The following is a 20,828-nucleotide window of genomic DNA, read 5'->3' on the forward strand; positions in this document are numbered from 1 at the left end:
GTCGACGGGCACATGCACCTTCCGCCGACCACTGGCGACAACATCGATGAACTGTGGAGACCTCACGCCCCACGTGTTGAGCAATTCGGCGGTACGTCCACCCGGCCTCCCGCATGCCCACTATACGCCCTCGCTCAAAGTCCGTCAACTGCACATACGGTTCACGTCCACGCTGTCGCGGCATGGTACCAGTGTTAAAGACTGCGATGGAGCTCCGTATGCCACGGCAAACTGGCTGACACTGACGGCGGCGGTGCACAAATGCTGCGCAGCTAGCGCCATTCGACGGCCAACACCGCGGTTCCTGGTGTGTCCGCTGTGCCGTGCGTGTGATCATTGCTTGTACAGCCCTCTCGCAGTGTCCGGAGCAAGTATGGTGGGTCTGACACACCGGTGTCAATGTGTTCTTTTTTCCATTTCCAGGAGTGTATATCTAAACGCATGTTTACAAAATTATTGGCAATAATTAATTAAGTTAGGCTCTAAGAAACTATTCTTACAGCGTTATTTACATGACGTACCTATGTAAAAGATGAATGCATATTTGGTACAGTTACCGCAAACTGATACGCAACAGATTACTTACACTTGGTTCCATAGTTTACAAAAACCACAGAATCATATAGAAAGCCATTAAAATATTAAAAAAACATAAAAAAATTTACAGATTTTAAAAAAGCAGGGTTACAAATTACAAACTGAGCTTCTATAGTGTCATTAAAGTAGCAGTTGGTTGGTTGGTTTGGGGAAGGAGACCAGACAGCATGGTCATCGGCTTCATCGGATTAGGGAAGGATGGGGAAGGAAGTCGGCCGTGCCCTTTCAGAGGAACCATCCCAGCATTTGCCTAGAGTGATTTAGGGAAATCACGGAAAACCTAAATCAGGATGGCCGGACGCGGGATTGAACCGTCGTCCTTCCGAATGCGAGTCCAGTATCTAACCACTGCGCCACCTCGCTCGGTAAAGTAGCAATGTAAGCTTTGGTTACATCCGAAGAAAGGACAATGTACTCAAGTGATAACATAGTCAAAAATTTTATTATACATGTGGTCAGAGTTGTGTGTCAAAGGAAAAAAAAAGAGAATGAGACATTAAAGATAAGACTTATCTTTATTTTTCTACATAATTTACAAATACATTGAGACATGTCATACCGCTTCATAAGCTTCAAAAGACCTTACAGGAAAAAATCAGGGCATTACATACGGAAGAAGTGTTGAACGACTTGTTTAACGTCAGCATTGCTGCCAAAGCACCTTCCGCCGAGAGTCTTCTTCAAAGCAGGAAACAGATGGAAGTCACTTGGTGCGAATATGGACTGTAAGGCAGATGGTGTAGGCGCTCCCAACCAAGAGTCGCAATATGGTTTTGCGCTGCCATCACCGTGTGTGGTCTCGCATTGTCATCCAACAGCAGAGCGCCAGATCTGAGGCCGGGCCACTTTTTCCGAATTACTTCTTTCAAAAATGGTTCAAATGGCTGTGAGCACTATGGGACTTAACATCTGTGGTCATCAGTCCCCTAGAACTTAGAACTACTTAAACCTAACTAACCTAAGGACATCACACACATCCATGCCCGAGGCAGGATTCGAACCTGCGACCGTAGCAGTCGCGCGGTTCCGGACTGAGCGCCTTAACCACTAGACCACCGCGGCCGGCTTACCTCTTTCAGTTTCGACAGAGTGGCACAAAACCACGCAGCATTGATGGTTGCATCCTCCAGAAAGTCCAGCAGCTAAAGTCCTTTGGCGTCCCAGAAAACGGTGAGTAGCACTTTACCTGCAGATGCGTTGTTCCATGTGTGTCGGGGTCAGATGGCGCGGCACCCATCATGCAGACACCTTCTTGTATAGAAGAATGTCGTGGATGATCTAGTGAGCTCGCTCAAGTCCGATTCCAAGTTCTGCTTCTACTCCATCGATGGTGATACGCCGGTTCGCTTTAATCATCTCATCCACCTTCCTGATACTTGCATTTGTAGTGGCTGTGCGCGTCCGTCCAGGTCTCGATATGTCCTGCACTTGCTGACGTCCATCTCCACACCATTTGCCTCGGCATCACACCTCACCCATATACCTCTGTAAGGTGGCAACAGCCTTGCACCTTACATGAGTCCATTTAACGTGACACTTTAGGTTTTGCTGGAGTAATACTCTAAATTACGGTTTAGGAAATCTATGTGGAAACGTATCGGCACGCGAGAATTCCGCGATTTTGGAATTACAAGATTTTGCGGAAAGGCAGTACGCAAGACAGAGCTCGGCTACATCCCCACCTACCAGCCGAAGGCCACAGCCTGACGGTATGAATGGTAAACTGGCAGATTTCTGTAATACATTTAGAGAAGCCACAGCGGCCGCCAACCTTTGAGGGACGCGTGGCTGCAGGTGTTCAAGTGTTTACCAAAACAGAGCAGTAGATAGCTGGACGGGCTTTCCTGTGTGTGCTCTCGCCTATGTCCCACTAATTTTACGCCTTCGAGTAACTCAAGTGGGGCAGGCCAGGAATTCCGAATAACAAACTTTCAATGCAGGAATCTGTGTTCGCTACGATGAGGAATCTTGCCGGGAAAATCTCAAGTGGTCTCTTGGGAGAAAACTTCCAGTAAACGTGTTATTGCCCACAGCACAGCTGTGGTTCTTCCCAGGCGGCGAGGGCGAATTTTACTTGTGAAATTTTGTAGAAATAAAAGAATCGTGCAAAAGAGTTCGATTCCCAGGTCGTACATTGATCGGCACTGGCAAACTGGGTATTTTGAGAGCTTCTAGTGATGTGATTAGCTCGGTAAAAGTTGAGGTGAGAAAACAAAGGTGAGCGATCTTGCTGGACTCTCGGTAGAGGTCTTCCGTTCTGGGCTCTCGTACTGAGAGGACGTTAGCCAAGTCGTCTCCCCTCTTGGTCTCTCGTTCTGAGAGGACGTTAGCGGCGCCAGCTCATTGCTGACGGAAACATTGTCGCAATTAAAGAAGTTTACGGACAGCAGTCTATTGTTTGAATACTGTAGGACTGTACTTTCCGAGACACCACAAGCCGATCGCACCGTTGCGCCGTCGCCGTCGGAGACCGCCGCTACAACAGGAATATTACGGTGCGATCGCTCCCGCTTCGGCCTGTGTTAGGAGTAACGTTAAATAGTCGGATCACGTGCAATTGCTATTTCCACAGAGGTTTCACGGTACTTTGGAGTGTAGTGGTTCTTCGTATATATGTTATAAGAGATCGCCTTTTGGACCGATTTTAACACAGTTACTGCCAATGCCAGTTAGAAGGATAATTTGTAAATTGTTCATTGTGTTTTATTCAGCATTGATCTGGAGGTTATAATAAAATTATTGTGATTCAGTAGAGCCTTTACTTGTTGATCCTGAATTCGCCCTTTTGCTTTATTTTATTTTTGTTTGTGAGTTTGATGTCATTGAACAGCCTAAGTGTTCGTGATCGTTCATGTTTGGAAGTAAAAATAGGTGTGATTTATCGTCAACGCTACCACCGCAGATTAATTAGGGGTGACAGGGCCACATTTAAATCTAGCGTTATCCATTTTTGCGTACAGTTCCACTCCCAGTTCCTCTGTAAATTGTTTGTCAGGGGCGAACACACGCAAAAATCGGACAAGCAATGGGTGGGGTGTTACATATGTGTGATCAATGCCTAGTATTAGTAATTTTGGGATTTGCCTGAAATGCAGTTAGGAGAAACCTCAGTTTTGTTTTTCATTGTGATCCAACTTGTCTGATCATTTTGATAGTAGAATCACGGGTAAAAGCAAGTTGTGACTCATCTGACTAGGTCACAGTTTTCCAGTCGTCTAGGGTGCAGCTGAAATGACTATAGCTCTGAGCACTATGGGACTTAACTTTTGAGGTCATCAGTCCCCTAGAACTTAGAACTACTTAAACCTAACAAACCTAAGGACATCACACACATCCATGCCCGAGGCAGGATTCGAACCTGCGGCTGTAGCGATCGCGCGTTTCCAGACTGTAGCGCCTAGAACCACTCGGCCACTCCGGCCCAACCGATATGGTCACGAGCCCAGGAAAGGCACTGCAGGCGATGTGCTGGTAGCAAAGACAATCGTGTCGGTCATCTAATACCATAGCAAATAAACGCCAAATTTCGCCACACTGTCCTAACAGTTACATTCATCGTACGTCCCTCATAAATTTCTGTGGTTATTTCATGCAGTGTTGCTTTTCTGCTAACACTGACAACTCTACGCAAAGGCAGCTGCTCTCGGCCTTAAGTGAAGGCCATCGCCCACTGCGTTGTCCGAGGTGATGCCTGAAATTTGGTATTCTCAGAACACTCTTACCACTGGATCTCGCGATATTGAATTCATTCCCGTCGTGCAGCCATAATCACGTCAGAAACTTTTTCACATGAATCATCTGAGTACAAATGACAGCCAGGCCAACGCACTGATCGTTTATATTTGTGTACGCGATGGTGCTGCCAACTGTATATGTGCATATCGCCATCCCATGACTTTTGTAGTGTAAGTACTCCTAAGACTCGCGTTTCCCTTTTGCCTACGACAAGAAGTCTTTTCCCCTGGCTGTGAGTGTAAACAAACGCTGATGTAACTGTCGCATATATATATAGTAGTGTCATTTCGTACAAGCCTCATCAGAAAGGAACGACTGCTATCATACAGAGGTTTATCTCCAACATGTTTCGTATTGCAACAATGCGCTTAGTTCATACAGCTGCTACCTGCACAACTTGCTCATCTCCAACACAGGAGTTCTTGCTGATACTTTGCTGCCGTTTGGTAGGATCTCAAAAGTCGGCGAGCGGGCTCAGTGGCGTTTCCCAGTCGTGTGTAAGTGGCGCAGGTACCGTGGCACTTATGACCGAACAGCTTTGCACCGTGGTATTACCGGTCAGAGCCTCCCTCACGGCTTCCTCTGACGCTGCAGCAGAGAGATGTACTGTCACTGCTTTTCGTTTCAGTCGGAGAATTCCCAGCTGTGCACTTAAGCCGCGTTCACACTAGGCCTACACACAGCGGCCATATTGGCACGAGACGTCACAAACTGTTGGCCATCTTATCTTCAGTCGGCAGTCCTGTTGGCATGTATGTTGTGTTGAAAGTATGCGACACGTGAAATTGACACATATTTCATACAGTATTCGCCTACAGTTCTTCGAAGTATTGGATACAAGTGCTGCATTTCCTTTTGTCAGGGAGATTATAAATCCCAAAAAGGCATTAAAGTGCACATGTTTCGATTTCCCAAATGTGTGAAGTTGAGAAATCACTGGATTGCAGCTGTTCCCAGACAGGAATTTGTGTCTACGCATCATTGAGGGGTAAGTAAATGACAAAAAATTTATAGCGTGTTATCTGTTTCCCTTGCACCACATTTGCCAATTGTTTTTAAAAGCAGTTATGTATCTTGTACCAGTATCATATGTTTCTTAATTCTGGACCATCGCTGCGAGGTTAATACGAAGCTGGCTGTGAAATGTCTCTCGTATTTGCAACTATTGTCATACAGAATACTTATATTAATTAGTGTGACTCGAAAATGTTTAGTATTTCTTATGTCCTACCAGATTATTGAGATTCCAGTACTTTCAGACCCGGCCATCATTATGTGACGTCACAAGTGTGCGCGCAGGCCTGTAGTCTAGGTTGTGTTGAATTACGTCGCTGAGCAGTGCAGAATAGCGCACCACGGAACAGTGTTCCTAAGCGCGCAGTAATGTTCCAGTGCGTACATGCGCGTCAGTGAAATGGAAAAGGAGATATGTTGTTCAAACTGAGCGGCGCAACGAATGAACTATTTCTTTTGATGAATCGACACCGCATGGAAATTGCTCGTTGTTGCGCAGAGAAGCTTTGATTTCCAGCCCAACCACATCCTCAGAAATCGATCGCGGCATATTTGGAAATGAACAGTCAAATATTCATATAAGGCGAGAATATAAATGCTGTGCCCTTGGGTTCCTGCCTAACAACATCCTCCGAAATCGCAACATATCGGAAAATGAACAGCTAAATATTTGGAAGCAGCAAGAATTGTCATTACTGGTCATCGTTTAACTTTGAGCATTTTAATCTTTCGTGTTTCTATCAGACAAAAGATAAGAAAAAGGAAATTTAAACATACCCATGTACTAAGCGCAAAGCCTAGATAAAATGTGAAGGGATGTTCTTATTACAAAACGGTCGAATAAGACAGACTAATACCAGCCACTTTTGCACTGTGGAATTTTCGACCAGAGCCTCCCTCACCACTGTGGCTTTCTTTGACGGTCCCCCTTTTTGTAGAGAGGCCTGACAATGGCATATTTTATCCTGCCTGGGAAAATACCTTGAGTTAGTGATGCATTATATATGTGACTCAGAACATCAGCTGTAATTGCTCCACATTGTTTTAATATCTCATTAGAGATGTCATCTACTCCAACAGAACATTTATTTTTCGAAGATTTAATAATTTTACTTATTTCACAAGAGGTAGTTAGGTGAAACTTAATCTGACTAAATTTTTTCAAAACTGGCTCTTCCATGTACTGCCTGCCTTTTTCTTTTTAACTATTCTCACCAATTTTTTCTCCTACACTTAAGAAATATCTGTTAAGTACATTAGCTACTTGTTTACTGTTGGTTAGGATGGTCTCGTTCTCTTTAATGGTAATACTACCTACCCCAGTGGTTACTTTTCCTGTCTCCCTTCTAACAACATTCCATACTGATCTGATTTTATTGCTGGAGTTGTTAATTTCTTCTTTAACACACATATTTCTTGATTTCCTTACAACTTTTCTCAATGTGTTACAATTATTTTTCATAGTGTAAAAATACTTCTGGATCTTTACTAGTTCTTGCTGTCTCGTACAGTTTTCGTTTTCTTTCTGAAGACACTTTAGTAATCCAAGGTTTCTTTGAAAAGTATGTGGTCTTACATTTAGTAATTTTCTTTGGGAAACAACGTTCAAAAAGGGATATAAATTTCTCAAGAAATATATTGCATTTATCATTAGCATTTGGCTCATCATATAATCTCCCCAATTAACATTTCTTAAACTTTCTCTGAAGTGCTTTGTATATATCGAGTTGAGCAACCTCACACTATTACTTAATGGTTTGTGAACTGTACACCCTGTTAGGTTTTGTAAGTTAATCAGTTGTGCATCATGGTCTGACAATCCATTTACTATAGGGAAAGCATGTGTTTGTTTTACATCCTCTTTCTGTGCAAATACATTACCTATTAGGGTGTTGGTGTCTTGAGCTATACAAGTAGGGAAATTGACCACTGATTCTAAGTTATATGTTGTTAATAACATTTCTAGTTCACTTTTCCTATTAGAATTACTTAGAAAGTTAACATTGAAATCACCAAAGATTAATAACTTCTTCTTTGTGTCTGATAGACAGCATAATAGGGGGTCAAACTTCTTTATGAACAGCTCCCAATCTCCTAAAGTGGACTTGTACACTGTTGCTAATATCAATACTATATTATCTAGCTGGAGTTCGCATGCACAAACCTCAAAGTGCTGATCAACACAAAATTTGCTTACTTCTACAGTTTTGTATTTATACCGTTGTTTTACAAAAATGACAACTCCTCCTTTATCCATCCTAGATCTACAAGTGTAAGATGCTAAATTATACCCATTTATACTGACACTATCCATCCCCACAGTTACATGGTGTTCGGACAGACAGAGTATATCAATCTTATTCTTACTTTTGAGATCATCTACTGGCCACTGTGGCCGAGCGGCTCTACGCGCTTCAGTCCGGAACTGTGCTGCTGCTACGGTCGCAGGTTCGAATCCTGCCTTGGGCGTGGATGTGTGTGATGTCCTTAGGTTAGATAGGTTTAAGTAGTACTACGTCTAGGGGACTGATGACCTCAGATGTTAAGTCCCATAGTGATTAGAGCCATTTGAACCATTTGAGATCATCTGAACACACTAATAGCTCATCTGCTTTAATTTTTATTCCCCTGATATTCTGATTAAGTAAACTGATACTGCCCTTAGCTTTGCGCCTATTTACTAGCACTAAGTGTTTTTTTTGTTCCATGTATCTTGATTGTTGTCTGTCTGGACTTTGGCTTTAACCTAAAAAACTTGTATTCCTGGACTTATTAACCACAGGGAGAACCCCTTGTGTGACTGTGGGCCCCCTTCCAGTTTCTGCTAATAGAGAAGCAAACTTATTTTTCTCCTTCCTATTCTGGCGCAAGCCATGTGTAGTGTATCCCCACCTACCAATGGCATTAACTGGACCAACACTTACGTGAGATTTTGCCAGTGTCTGGAGCATCCTGTTCAGCTCAGTGTTAACATGCCTTACAGCAGTGTTCACCCAGGGCTGATCCTGGGCTGAAAGACCTCCACAAACCCCACATTTGTGTGCCTAGTTTCTGCTCCTATTTTATGCAGGTCACTCCTAATACCGTGTCTTGGATTCATAACCAGGCTGTTTCCTCCTCCCCCAACTATAATTACCTGATCTTCCTTCTCAGAGTCCCTGCATATCTGACCTAAGTTTCCTGTCATATGGCTAAGGCTAGCACTTGGTTGCACAAAACTTGTGACCTGGTACTCTGCACCTAATTTCTCCTGAAGCTGCTGACCCATACCCCTCCCATGACTGCTGTCTATATGTAGAATTCTTCTTTTTCTATTTTGGTTTGATCCCGACCTGTCTTTTTTCTTTAAGCTAATATTCTGCTTCAACCTACTTTCAACTACATCTGAATATTGTCCCTTTCCTCTGCAACGGCATGCATGATGCCCTGTAAGGTCTCTTGGTGGGACAAGAAGATTGCAAACCGCTAGTTTTAGCATGATCTGTACATTTTGAGAACTTTTGGGATCCGGATAACATGGAGGTCATTCCATCTGACTAATTTTACGGTCCACTAGAAAGGTGTTCACAAGATTGTGACGATGTGGGCGTGCATTATCGTCCATCAGTGTGAATCCCGATTCAATATGTACAGCAAATAAAACCACCACGTGTGTAATGATGTCCTGATGCTTCACACCAGGCATCCTGTGTATTGGCACAAGGGGTGTCCTGTGGCCATATATGATTCCACCCCAAAACATGACTGAATCGCCTTGTTAAGAGTGGCGGTCTACGGTACAGTTAGGGTATAAACGTTGATCTCGTTGCCTCCACGCACGAATATCAGTGCTGTCAGGAAGGAGACTGATACAGGTTACATCAGAAAAGAGCGTCGTTTCCCATTGCTGACTATTCCACAAAGGGTTGCTTCGCACCCGTGCGACTCGAGACCCGATTTAAAGGAGAAACTTTGAGAAGTTTTCTGACTTGTAATCATTGCTCACAAAGCCTATTCGTATCGTTTGTGTTAACAGCTGCAATCCTGTATTGCGGCCGCAGACGTGTCACATCGTGCTAAGTGTGTCTACTTGATGTTGTACATAGATATTAGTCCTACACAGCTATTCTCTTTTCTTACGCACCCACTACTGTTATCTACTGATCTTGTCGCTAGAAACTTGTTCTACTTCCTAGACACATTCACTGCGACGTCCGTCTGTCTCATTCGCTACCGCACTGGAGCGACTCTACGGAGTAATTTATTGTTGTGCAAACCACCCTGGAGCAACACAGCTCTGATAATGGCATACAGCACAAGCACTTCAATGTTTACTGGTGACGGCTGCCACAGACTGAAGATACTGCCCCCTCACAGTAGAAACGTGGACTGTTTGCTCTAGAATTACATTACAATCCGACCAATGTACTGACATCATAACGTATTTCTGGATCACAACATTCAATATTAATGTTTCGGCAATACGCAACATCTATTTTGACCGCTGCATACAGAGTGCGTTCCATAAGTAATGCGACCAATTTTTTCCTGACGCAACGGTACACCACAACGTGTTGTAACCGGTTGGGCTTAGTGGAGGAGGGTGTTAGCTTCAAAACGCTCTTTGTCTCATTGGCTGCGAGCTGCCAGAGAGTCAGGACGTGCCTTTCCGTCAACCCCGTTTTGAGTTTATATAACACGGCACAATGGATCATTCTGTAGAGCAACGGTACGCTATCAAATTCTGCGTTAAACTTCGGAAGTCTGCCACCGAAACGTTTCCATTGCTTCAGCATGCAGTTTGGAATGATTGCTTGTCCAAATCACAAGTTTTCCGATGCCACAAGTCGTTTATGGTGGGCCGAGAGGAGATCACCGACTAACCTCGCAGTGGACGGCCATCAACCGCACGAGTCGAGGAAAATGTGACGCGTGTGCGCTATTGTTTGAACTCTGACAGACGGCTGACCCTTCAATTGGTACCACAAACTCTAAACATGTCAAAAACAACCTTTTACGCATTGTGACCGAAGATCTGGACACGAGAAAGGTGTGTGCCAAACTCGTCCCAAAAGTGTTGACCGACGAACACAAGGACATACGAGTGCTTCGGTGCCGAGAAATGTTGGAAATGTCTGAAAATGATCCTCATTTTTTAAACTCAGTTATCACTGTAGATGAGTCGTGGATTTTTGAGTACGACCCTGAGACAAAAAGGCAGAGTTCAGAGTGGCACACCCCATCGTCGCCCCTTCCCAAGAGGGCACACATGAGCAACTCCAGGATAAAAACAATGCTCATCGTCTTCCTTGACGTCAGAGGCATTGTCCACCACGAATTCGTACCTACCGGGACTACAGTAAACTCATCTTTCCACTTGGAAGTGCTCAAAAGACTGAAAACGAGGGTCTCACACTGCCGAAGCTACATCAAGGGCACGTGGAACGTATACCACGACAACTTACCGAGTCACAGTGCCTTCATTGTCAACGACTTCCTGGCAAGGCCAAGACCCCATTGGCTCCCCAGCCTCCCTACAGTCCTGACCTGGCTCCCACAGACGTTTTTTTTGTTTCCTCGGTTAAAAGGAGTCATGAAAGAAAAACATTGGGACACGATGAAAGCATCCAGGCGCATGTTACATCAGCTCTAAAGGACATTCCGGAAAAGGCGTTCGAGGATGCCTTCCAGACATGGAAACACCGCCTCCAGAGGGGTATCGACGCATGAACTTGGTCGCACCTTGTATGACCGAAGGTTTCTTTAGTCGATTTTTGATGACGGAGAGCTGTAGCACACTTTTTGAGCTACAGTGCTTCAAAAATTTTGTTAGAATACTAAGTGAAACTGAAACAGATCTCTTATACATCCAGCACTGGTTTAAGGCCCAAGCGATACAGCCGCTGCTTGAGGCGTCATTGGCCCTGCATTATGTTTCTGTACCCGACCTATCACACAGTAATGGTCGCTTGTGGCACCTAGCTAAGAGGAGCATCAAGGGCGACAAAGTAATCGACTGTATACAAAGAAGGCCAGCATGAACAGCCACTGGTTTGATTCGTCGAAAGGAGAATTCAGGAAATGCTGAAAAACCTTAGGTGGCATACACATTCTAACCCATGAAAGCCTACTTAAAACGTTTCAAGAACCAGCTCTATGTGACGAATCTACAATATACGGCAGCTCTCCGCGTATCACTTTCCTGGGGATCGCGAAGACAAGATTAGTCTTATTGCAACTTGCTCAGAGGTATTTCAGCAACGTTCAACCCGGGCGTCACATGCGACTGGAGTGGGGAGAAGCCCTAATTAGTGAGACAAAAAGCTAGTCATCCCAGTGCGCACGCACAGATGAATAATATACGGCGCAGCAAGTAAGTCACGTGTTCAAACGTGCACGCACTGCATCTACGAGAGCATGCAGTAGCGATCATTGGGAAATTTATGTGAGAACGTGATGGAGTGGCAAAACAGGGCTATCTTGTTTGGCCGTGTCCGTGGCCATACGGTGTATCAATTTTGCAGCATTTGTTGGTGTTTTGCGGTGAACTGTTCAACGTGTCTTCAAGCAGTGGGGTAACACACGTGGCCTCAAAACACGACGTCAGAATTGTGGTTAGAAAAGGTTCTGATTGAGAGGGACCGGAGACATGTTTCACGGCTTGTGAATCGTGCGCTGATGACCGCGCAGTTGAGTGCCCCATAAACCAAACATCATCCTCACGTGGAATAAAATGTTCTGGGGTTTTTAACCGCATCAATTGCTTACAACTACACGAAATTTCGGCCAAGCACTCCTTGGCCATTGTCAAGTGGTATGACTATATGTCATATGCGTTAGGACCTTCAAAGTATCCGCGCCGGGTACCCGTACGGTTTGAGGCTCCTTGCCACGGTTCGCGTGGCCCGCCCCATCGGAGGTTCGAGTCCTCCCTCGGGCATGTGTGTGTGTGTTGTCCTTAGCATAAGTTAGTTTGAGGTAGATTAAGTAGTGTGTAAGCCTAGGGACCGATGACATCAGGAGTTTGGTCCCATAGGAACTTACCACCACCACCACGTTCAAACTGCATGGTTGGCCGGGGGGCATGATGGGAATTAGTATGGTTTGGTTTAGCGACGAAGCCCGCTTTCATTTGGACGGGTTCATCAGTAAGCAAAATTGGTGCATTTGGGGCACTGGGAATTCGCATTTCGTGACCGAGAATTCTGTTCACCCTCAATGGGTGGTGTGTGGTGTGCAATGTCCGGTCATGGAATAATCGGTGCGATATTCCTTGACCGCACAGTTACTAACAAACGGTACGTGAAGGTCTTAGAAGATGATTTCATCCCCATTATCCAAAGTGACCCTGATTTCGACAAGATTTGGTTCTTGCAAGACGGAGCTCGACCCCATCGAAGCAGGAGAGTGTTTGATGTCCTGGAGGAACGCTTTACGGACTTCATTCTGGTTCTGTGGTAAAAAAAAATGATTCAAATGGCTCTAAGCACTATGGGACTTAACTTCTGAGGTCATCAGTCCCCTAGAACTTAGAAGTGCTTAAACCTAACTAACCTAAGGACATCACACACATCCATGCCCGAGGCAGGATTCGAACCTGCGACCGTAGCGGTCACGCGGTTTCAGACTGTAGCGCCTAGAACCGCTCGGCCACTTCGGCCGGCGTTCTGGGGTACCCAGAGGCCACTGACATGTGCCTCGATTAGCCGCCATATTCTCCGGATCCAAACGCACGTGACTCCTCTTTTGTGGGGCTATATTAAAGACAAGGCGTATAGCAATAACCCCAAATCATTGCAGGTCATGGACAGCATCGAAGTTCCTATTCTTGAGCGGGTCACGCAGAATTACGCTATTCGTTTGCGCCACATCGTTGACAATGATGAGGCGCATATCGAACATGTCATAATCTAAATCCAAATATGCATAGTGATGTTGACATTTTGAATAAAGTGTGTCCACGGAGTAGTTTGTAACTAATTTACGTTTTCTTTTCTTATAGTTCAATAACTGTCACGCTGTAAATGGCGTTTGTAGTAATTTCTCTAAGGGTGATTAAGATATTGTCTGGTGAGTTTACCTCCTGCCATGCACTTCACAGTAATTTTTAAAGTAGGGATGGAGACGTAGAATGACTAGAATTTTTGTCGGTGCTCTTTTGTTTATTGTGACATCTTGTACATCTTTATTAACATTTTAAAAATATATATTTTCTCTAACATCTTTAGATTTTTTAGAACTTATTCACTACTATCCACATCTTACCTGCATTATGTGGAATCCAGCTTCTAAAATCAGTTTCTTAATCGTCTGTATGTGCTTCACTGCCTCTGGCTTTACTAGTGCCAGCGTCCTCTCTAGGCAAGGCTGCTCATCTTTTAGTTCAATTTCTATTCTGCACGGCGGTTTGGCTGAACGTTTCGTTTCTACCTCTTTGAGTACAATTTCACTGCTGAGGTTAGGCTCACCCAACAAGTCACAAAAATTTCCTATCATTTCTTCCTCTCTTTCATCCATCTTTCTGTTACACACTTGCCTGTAGAGTTGAAAACACTAATCTGAAAACATCTGGAGATATCACGAAAGATAAAACTTTTTCCGCAAAATTTATAAAGTGAGTAGTAAAGCCGATACAAGCATGTATTTTAGTAACATTGCGTACAGCTTCTTTGTGCCCTTAGCAGTGTAGTTTAAATCATAACTGGATGATTGCTCTACACATGTAAAAGATATGTCTGAAAAGTTCGGTTAATTATACCATGAAAAAATTTACAAATGTGAGTTAGTCACAAAGGTTTTACTTCTCGCGTCTCGACGATTACATTGTCATTACCAGGTGAAAGACATCATTCATAGCTGTTTTTAGTGACAAACATCGGCTATTTCTTACAGCAGCATTTAAAGTACCGGTACCACTAGGTTAAACTGCAGTTAGCATTTTTAATAAATTACTGACTTACATAAATGGACGAAGCAAATGGCGAGTCCATATTCTACTGAAATTAATGGCCGATGCTTACTATCAAAAACAGCTGTGTAGAAAATGAACTTACCTTCCACCTGATGATGAAGTTCTATGGATCGCAGTTATCGCTGAAACAACCGGTTTTTTATTATATCGGTTTATTCCCACGCCAGGTTAACTTGACTGTCAGCACCGCGCAAAGTAATCAGTTTCTGAAATAACCAATTTTCTTTTTTTATTCTTGTAATACACGTGGAAACCGAACAAAGATTGACATATTTTGACTCTCTCGGTTTCAAGATACCGGGGTTGAAACTTAAATAGTGACAACTATTTATTCATAACCGATAAAAAGACTTACATATTTGCATCTGTTACTGTTCTTCAGAGTAGTCACCAGCCTTGTGTAGAACCCGTTGCCAGTGATGTGGAAGGTGTAGTATACCGTTAGCAGAGCCTGTTCTGTTGATGGCGTGAATGGAGCGGTCTACTGCCTGTCGAATATCTGGAACAGTTCTGAAGCGAATGTCACGAAGTGGTTCCTTCATCTTCGGAACAAAATTAAAGTCACAAGGACTTAAGTCCGGTGAGTATGGTGGATCGAACAGTACTTCCCAGTCCCATCGACCGAACAGAGCAGCCGCAGCTTGTGCTGTATGCACCCGCTCTTTGTCGTGCAAAATGATGGGTAGGCTGCACAGAAAGTGTCGCCCCTTCTTCCGCAAAGCTGGTCGCATGTGATGCTCCAAAAACGAACAGTAATTCTGTGCATTGAGGATATGCCGTGGAAGAACGTAATGCGTTAGGATAACACTATCACAGTCGTACACGAGAATCACCATAACTTTAGACCGCACCATTCGCACCGTCAACAGAACAGGTTCTGCTAACGGTACTGCGCCTTCCACATCACTGGCAACGGGTTCTACACAACGCTGGTGACTAATTTGAAGGACAGTAACAGGTGTAAACATTTAACTCTTTTGTATCGGTTGCGCATAACTACTCTGAAGGACAGTAACAGGTGCAAACATGTAACTCTTTTGTATCGGTTGTGAATAAATAGTTGCCGCTATTTAAGTTCCAACCCTCGTACATAGAATTAAAACATTAAATTGTAAATAGGCAAGTAAAAGAAGGCTTTGTCCGTCCACCGTTCGCTGCTTTTCTCGAAAAGTGATAAGCGTTCCGTCGTCGTGTGATTCGGGCCTCCCATCGAGTAGACCGTTCGCTGGGTGCAAGTCTTTCGATTTGACGCCACTTTGGCGACTTGCACGTTGATGGGGATAAAATGATGGTGATTAGGTCAACACAACACCCAGTTCCTGAGAGTAGAAATTCTCCGACCCAGCCGGGAATCGAACCAGGGCCCATAGGATTGATATTCTGTCACGCTGATCACTCAGCCACCGGGGGCGGACAGTAATAAGCGTTCAATACGACAAATAAATCACCAGTATTCTCCTGGTGACCTAATTTTTTGAAACTCTGTTCAAAAATCGAGTTGTAACCGGGATCATACTAATATTTGGGCATTACAAATAGTTAGTACTAAAAGGTGAAAACTGAGGTTGAAAAACTCCTTTTTTCCGCGTTCATTTGTCCGTTTTCAAGGACTGTGTGCAAAGAACGGCATATCAGCTACTCTTTCTTTCTACTTTTATTGTGTGCTACCAGTAAACTGTTGTTAAGTCTTTAATTTTAACTGTTACCATTATTTTCTTCCTCTTTTAAAATTTCATCGAAATCAGAGACAAATCTTTAAGCTTTTAAAGCAAATAAGGTACTGTACTTCATTGCACCTCACTTCGTAAAAATATTTCCAGTCTAGTCTTTAATGTTAACTGTTACTATAATTTTATTCCTCTTTTAAAATTTCATCGAAATCAGAGACAAATCTTTAAGCTTTTAAATCAAATAAGGTACTGTACTTCATTGCACCTCACTTCGTAAAAACATTTCCAGTCTAGTCTTTAATTTTAACTGTTACCATAATTTTATTCCTCTTTTAAAATTTCATCGAAATCAGAGACAAATCTTTAAGCTTTTAAAGCAAATAAGGTACTGTACTTCATTGCGCCTCACTTCGTGAAAATATTTCCAGTCTAGGGTTGGTGCCACTCTGCAGCACAACGGATGTCCGGCGACGACACCAGGGAAAAAAAGAAAAAACACTCTGTCTTCAGGCCACAAGTGGCCCATGGGGGCCATCCGATCGCCGGTTCATCCTTAGCTGAGGATGCGGAGAGGAGGGGCGTGTGGTCAGCACACCGCTCTCCCGGTCGTTATGATGGTTTTCTTTGACCGGAGCCGTCCAGTAGCTTCTCAATTGGCATCATGAGGCTGAGTGCACCCCGAAGACAGATGGGGACAATTCCTGCATACCGCATGGAGACGCGTATCATAAGCCATGACACACGGCAACAGCGAAATTATGGTCTCAGCAATGCTGTACCATTTCTTATCCACGTGTTTGTTGCTGTTTCTGTCGGAATTGTTATTAAAATAGCAATGATCGTTAAAATTACTCCTTTTTTTTTTTTTAAAAAAAAAGTGCATTTAAAAAGGAAAAGTTTCAGCACCGCGGTTATCAGTAAAAAGTTAAAAAACACCTGTTGTAGCTGACACCAGGCAATACCAAAAACTAGAGCTTAGTCAGATCTAAAATACCGGTATCGGTTTTAACCAGTCGGTTTGTAACATCCCTATGCCGATGGTGTAACAGTTGAAACACTTGATGGATGAAGTAAAAACTTTGACTGACTGAAAGCTATATGTCTTTTTTCATTTTAATTAACAGTCGCTGTCTTCACAAGGTCAATAATGAATAGAACTGTTGAATGATATCATAATACAATTAAAACAGGAGGTACCACAAAATATCTTTCTTCGCCGCACATCATTTCATTTGTGACCATCTCATCTTAATGTGTAAATAATACGGAAAAAACCATCAGTCAAGATTTGGAATAGATATCACACGAGGACAGCCGCGCACTGCGATTATGATGGTAACCTGTTCTACTGGTAACGTCTCATTCTCTGTGACCTTAATTTGCAGGAAACGTGGATCTTGCTCGCATATACGCCTCAATGAAGTCTCCAGTAGCTTTTTCACATGTTACCTCCTGATTGCCAGTCAATGCATGAAAAACAAATAGTAAAAAAATCTTACACATACGCAAATCTTTGTAGTTTGTTCTGGTACCCAGTTCCTCTTATATCACTATCACAGTAACTAATGTTGAGTCAGCATCTGTCGCTCTTGGCCCATATTCTCTTTATTTGTGCATTTCGACGTCGTCTCAGACACGAGGCATCATCGAGAGTTTCCTCAAAGTGTCTGAACTACTTGTAAATGCTTTTCCTTGTCACATATTCTGTTCTTTCCACTTATACTAAAAGCACATGAGCCACCGCCTTTCATTTTTTCCCCGTGTGTAACATAACTTGTTTATGCGTTGTCCCTCCATCTAATACATGCACAGAGTTTTAGGAAACAAATATCGAAGAGCTTGACAGTGTTAAATTATTGGTATTGACAGTTAGTAATAAATTAATTTGGAAAGAAGATACAGTAGAAATACTGAAACGTCTAAACCAATCTTTATATGCAGTGTATCCGTTGTCGGAGATTTTTGGCCTAAAAAAACTGTCGCACTTTCCTCACTTTGATTATCATAACCTACGTTTCTAGCATTTGTAGACTTAAAGAAAGCTTTTGACAATGTTAACTGGAATACTCTCTTTCAAATTCTATAGGTGGCAGGGGTAAAATACAGGGAGCGAAAGGCTATTTACAATTTGTACAGAAACCAGATAGCAGTTACAAGAGTCGAGGGACATGAAAGGGAAGCCGTGGTTGGGAAGGGAGTGAGACAGTGTTGAGCCTCTTCCCGATGTTACTCAATCTGTATATTGAGCAAGCAGTAAAGGAAACAAAAGGAATATTTGAGTAGGTATTAAAATCCATGGAGAAGAAATAAAAACGTTGAGGTTCACCGATGACATTGTAATTCTGCCAGAGACAGCAAAGGACTTGGGAGAGCAGTTGAACAGAATGAACAGTGCCTTGAAAGGAGGATATAAGACGAACATCAACAAAAGCAAGACGAGGATAATGGAATGTAGTCGAATCAAGTCGGGTGATGCTGAGGGAATTAGATTAGGAAATGAAACACTTAATGTAGTAAAGGAGTTTTGCTATTTGGGGAGCAAAATAACTGATGATGGTCGAAGTAGAGAGGATATAAAATGTAGACTGGCAATGGCAAGGAAAGCGTTTCTGAAGAAGAGATATTCGTTAACATCGAGTATAGATTTAAGTGTCAGGAAGTCATTTCTAAAAGTATTTTTATGGAGTGTAGCCATGTATGGAACTGAAACATGGACGATAAATAGTTTGGACAAGAAGAGAATAGAAGCTTTCGAAATGTGGTACTAGAAAAGAATGCTGAAGATTAGATGGATAGAGCACATAACTAATGAGGTGGTATTGAATAGAATTGGGGAGAAGAGGAGTTTGTGACACAACTTGACGAGAAGAAGGGATCGGTTGGTAGGACATATTCTGAGGCATTAAGGGATCACCAATTTAGTATTGGAGAGCAGTGTGGAGGGTAAAAATCGTAGAGGGAGACCAAGAGATGAATACACTAAGCAGATTCAGAAGGATGTAGGTGGCTGTAGGTACTGGGAGATGGAGAAGCTTGCACTGGATAGAATAGCATGGAGAGCTGCATCAAACCAGTCTCAGGACTAAAGACCACAACAACAACAACATCGTACAAGGTCATGTTGTAAGTAGGCTGTTTAGGTTTTCTTGTTGGTAACGCCACATAGCGCTCGGTATGAAAAAATCACTGGCTGTGCCGTGTGCAGTCTGTGTTTAGTCTGCATTGTTGTCTGACATTGTAGTGTTGAGCAGAGGCAGCTGGATGCCTACAGCGCGTAGCGTTGCGCAGTTGGAGGTGAGCCGCCAGCAGTGGTGGACGTGGGGAGAGAGATGGCGGAGTTTTGTAATTTGTAAGACTGGATGTCATGAACTATCATATATATTTTGACTATTAAGGTAAATACACTGTTTGTTCTCTATTAAAATCTTTCATTTGCTAACTATACCTATCAGTAGTTAGTGCCTTCAGTAGTTAGAATCTTTTATTTAGCTGGCAGTAGTGGTGCTCGCTGTATTGCAGTAGTTCGAGTAACGAAGATTTTTTGTGAGGTAAGTGATTTGTGAAAGGTATAGGTTAATGTTAGTCAGGGCCATTCTTTTGTAGGGATTATTGAAAGTCAGATTGCGTTGCGCTAAAAATATTGTGTGTCAGATTAAGCACAGTCGTGTATAAATTGTTCTAAGGGGACGTTTCATATGTCGACCCTTAGCCAAGGATACCTCACTGGAATCTTCTGATTTTTTTCTTGTAGTTTGTGTAATTAGTGTAGCTTTTGTTTATTGCTAGCGCGTAATCATAGAATTTCCTTTGTAGTTGCAGTCTTTCATTGTTGTACAGTAAAACAGTTGTGGCATGCATGTAGTTTTGCACAAAGTATTTCGCAGCTGCGCTTGCAATTAACTAGATATTATTTTCAGTGATATGTTAATGTGTTCTCTTATTTTTGCTTTTCAAATTGTGCTTTTTTGTGTTGTCGTGTGAAATATTGTGACAATAATGGCGTGTGAAAAACGTAATACTAGGCTCCAAAGTAAACTGAGAAATGACAGTGAAGACGAAAGCAGTGTGTTGGCGCCACCATGTAATGAATTAACTAATGTTCAGAGTAGTAATTTGGTAATTGTGCATAGGGAAATGGAGCGGGTTGCAAATAATGGTGTAGGCAGTGAAACAATTAGTGAACAGGAAAGCGTTATCGATCGATCGGTCGGCAACAGTTCGCCTCAGGATTCCGAAATGACAGGACACAATATTGCAAATACTGTACATTCAGGTTTTGCGTCCTCACCGTTTTCTCAAATAAGTCAAGACACATTTTCTGTTTTTCAAACTGCGAATATTGCCAGTGCAAATGTATTGCCGAATAGGACTAAGGAACATGTTTCAGACACCAGTGCATTGTTATTACAATTAATGCAACAAATGGGACAAAAGCTTCAAAAGTTAGATACAATGGAACAAAATCTTCAAAAGTTAGACACAATGGAACAAAATCAGAGACAAACACAGCAAAAGCTTCAAACGTTAGACACAATGGAACAAAATCTTCAAAAGTTAGACACAATGGAACAAAATCAGAGACAAACACAGCAAAAGCTTCAAAAGTTAGACACAATGGAACAAAAGCTTCAAAAGTTAGACACCACGCTTGAACAAACACGTGAAGATTTAACTAATGAGTTACATAACATTGAATCGAAATGTCAAAAAGTCTGTAATGACGTAAAAACACAAATTTGTGAGCATTTCCAACCTATTTTTTCGCGGCATGAAAATGCATTACAGAATCACGAAGCAGCCATAAAAGAACTGAAAACTATTGTTCATGAAAATCATGAGACCTTGCAAGCTAAAATTGACTC

At 42.8% G+C, this 20,828-nt stretch overlaps 1 protein-coding gene across 1 annotated transcript in view; it reads right to left on the reverse strand.

Moving 5' to 3' along the window:
* Positions 1-20,828, reverse strand: part of LOC126278671 (nucleoside diphosphate kinase homolog 5-like) — a 55,514-nt gene that overhangs the window by 26,454 nt on the left and 8,232 nt on the right. Inside the window, exon 2 of the mRNA XM_049978914.1 lies at positions 13,591-13,861. Coding sequence (XP_049834871.1) covers positions 13,591-13,861 — 271 coding nt within the window. The remainder of the gene's footprint in view (positions 1-13,590; positions 13,862-20,828) is intronic.

The sequence above is a fragment of the Schistocerca gregaria genome, chromosome 1 (genome assembly GCF_023897955.1).
Source record: "Schistocerca gregaria isolate iqSchGreg1 chromosome 1, iqSchGreg1.2, whole genome shotgun sequence".
Taxonomy (NCBI): Eukaryota; Metazoa; Arthropoda; class Insecta; order Orthoptera; family Acrididae; genus Schistocerca; species Schistocerca gregaria.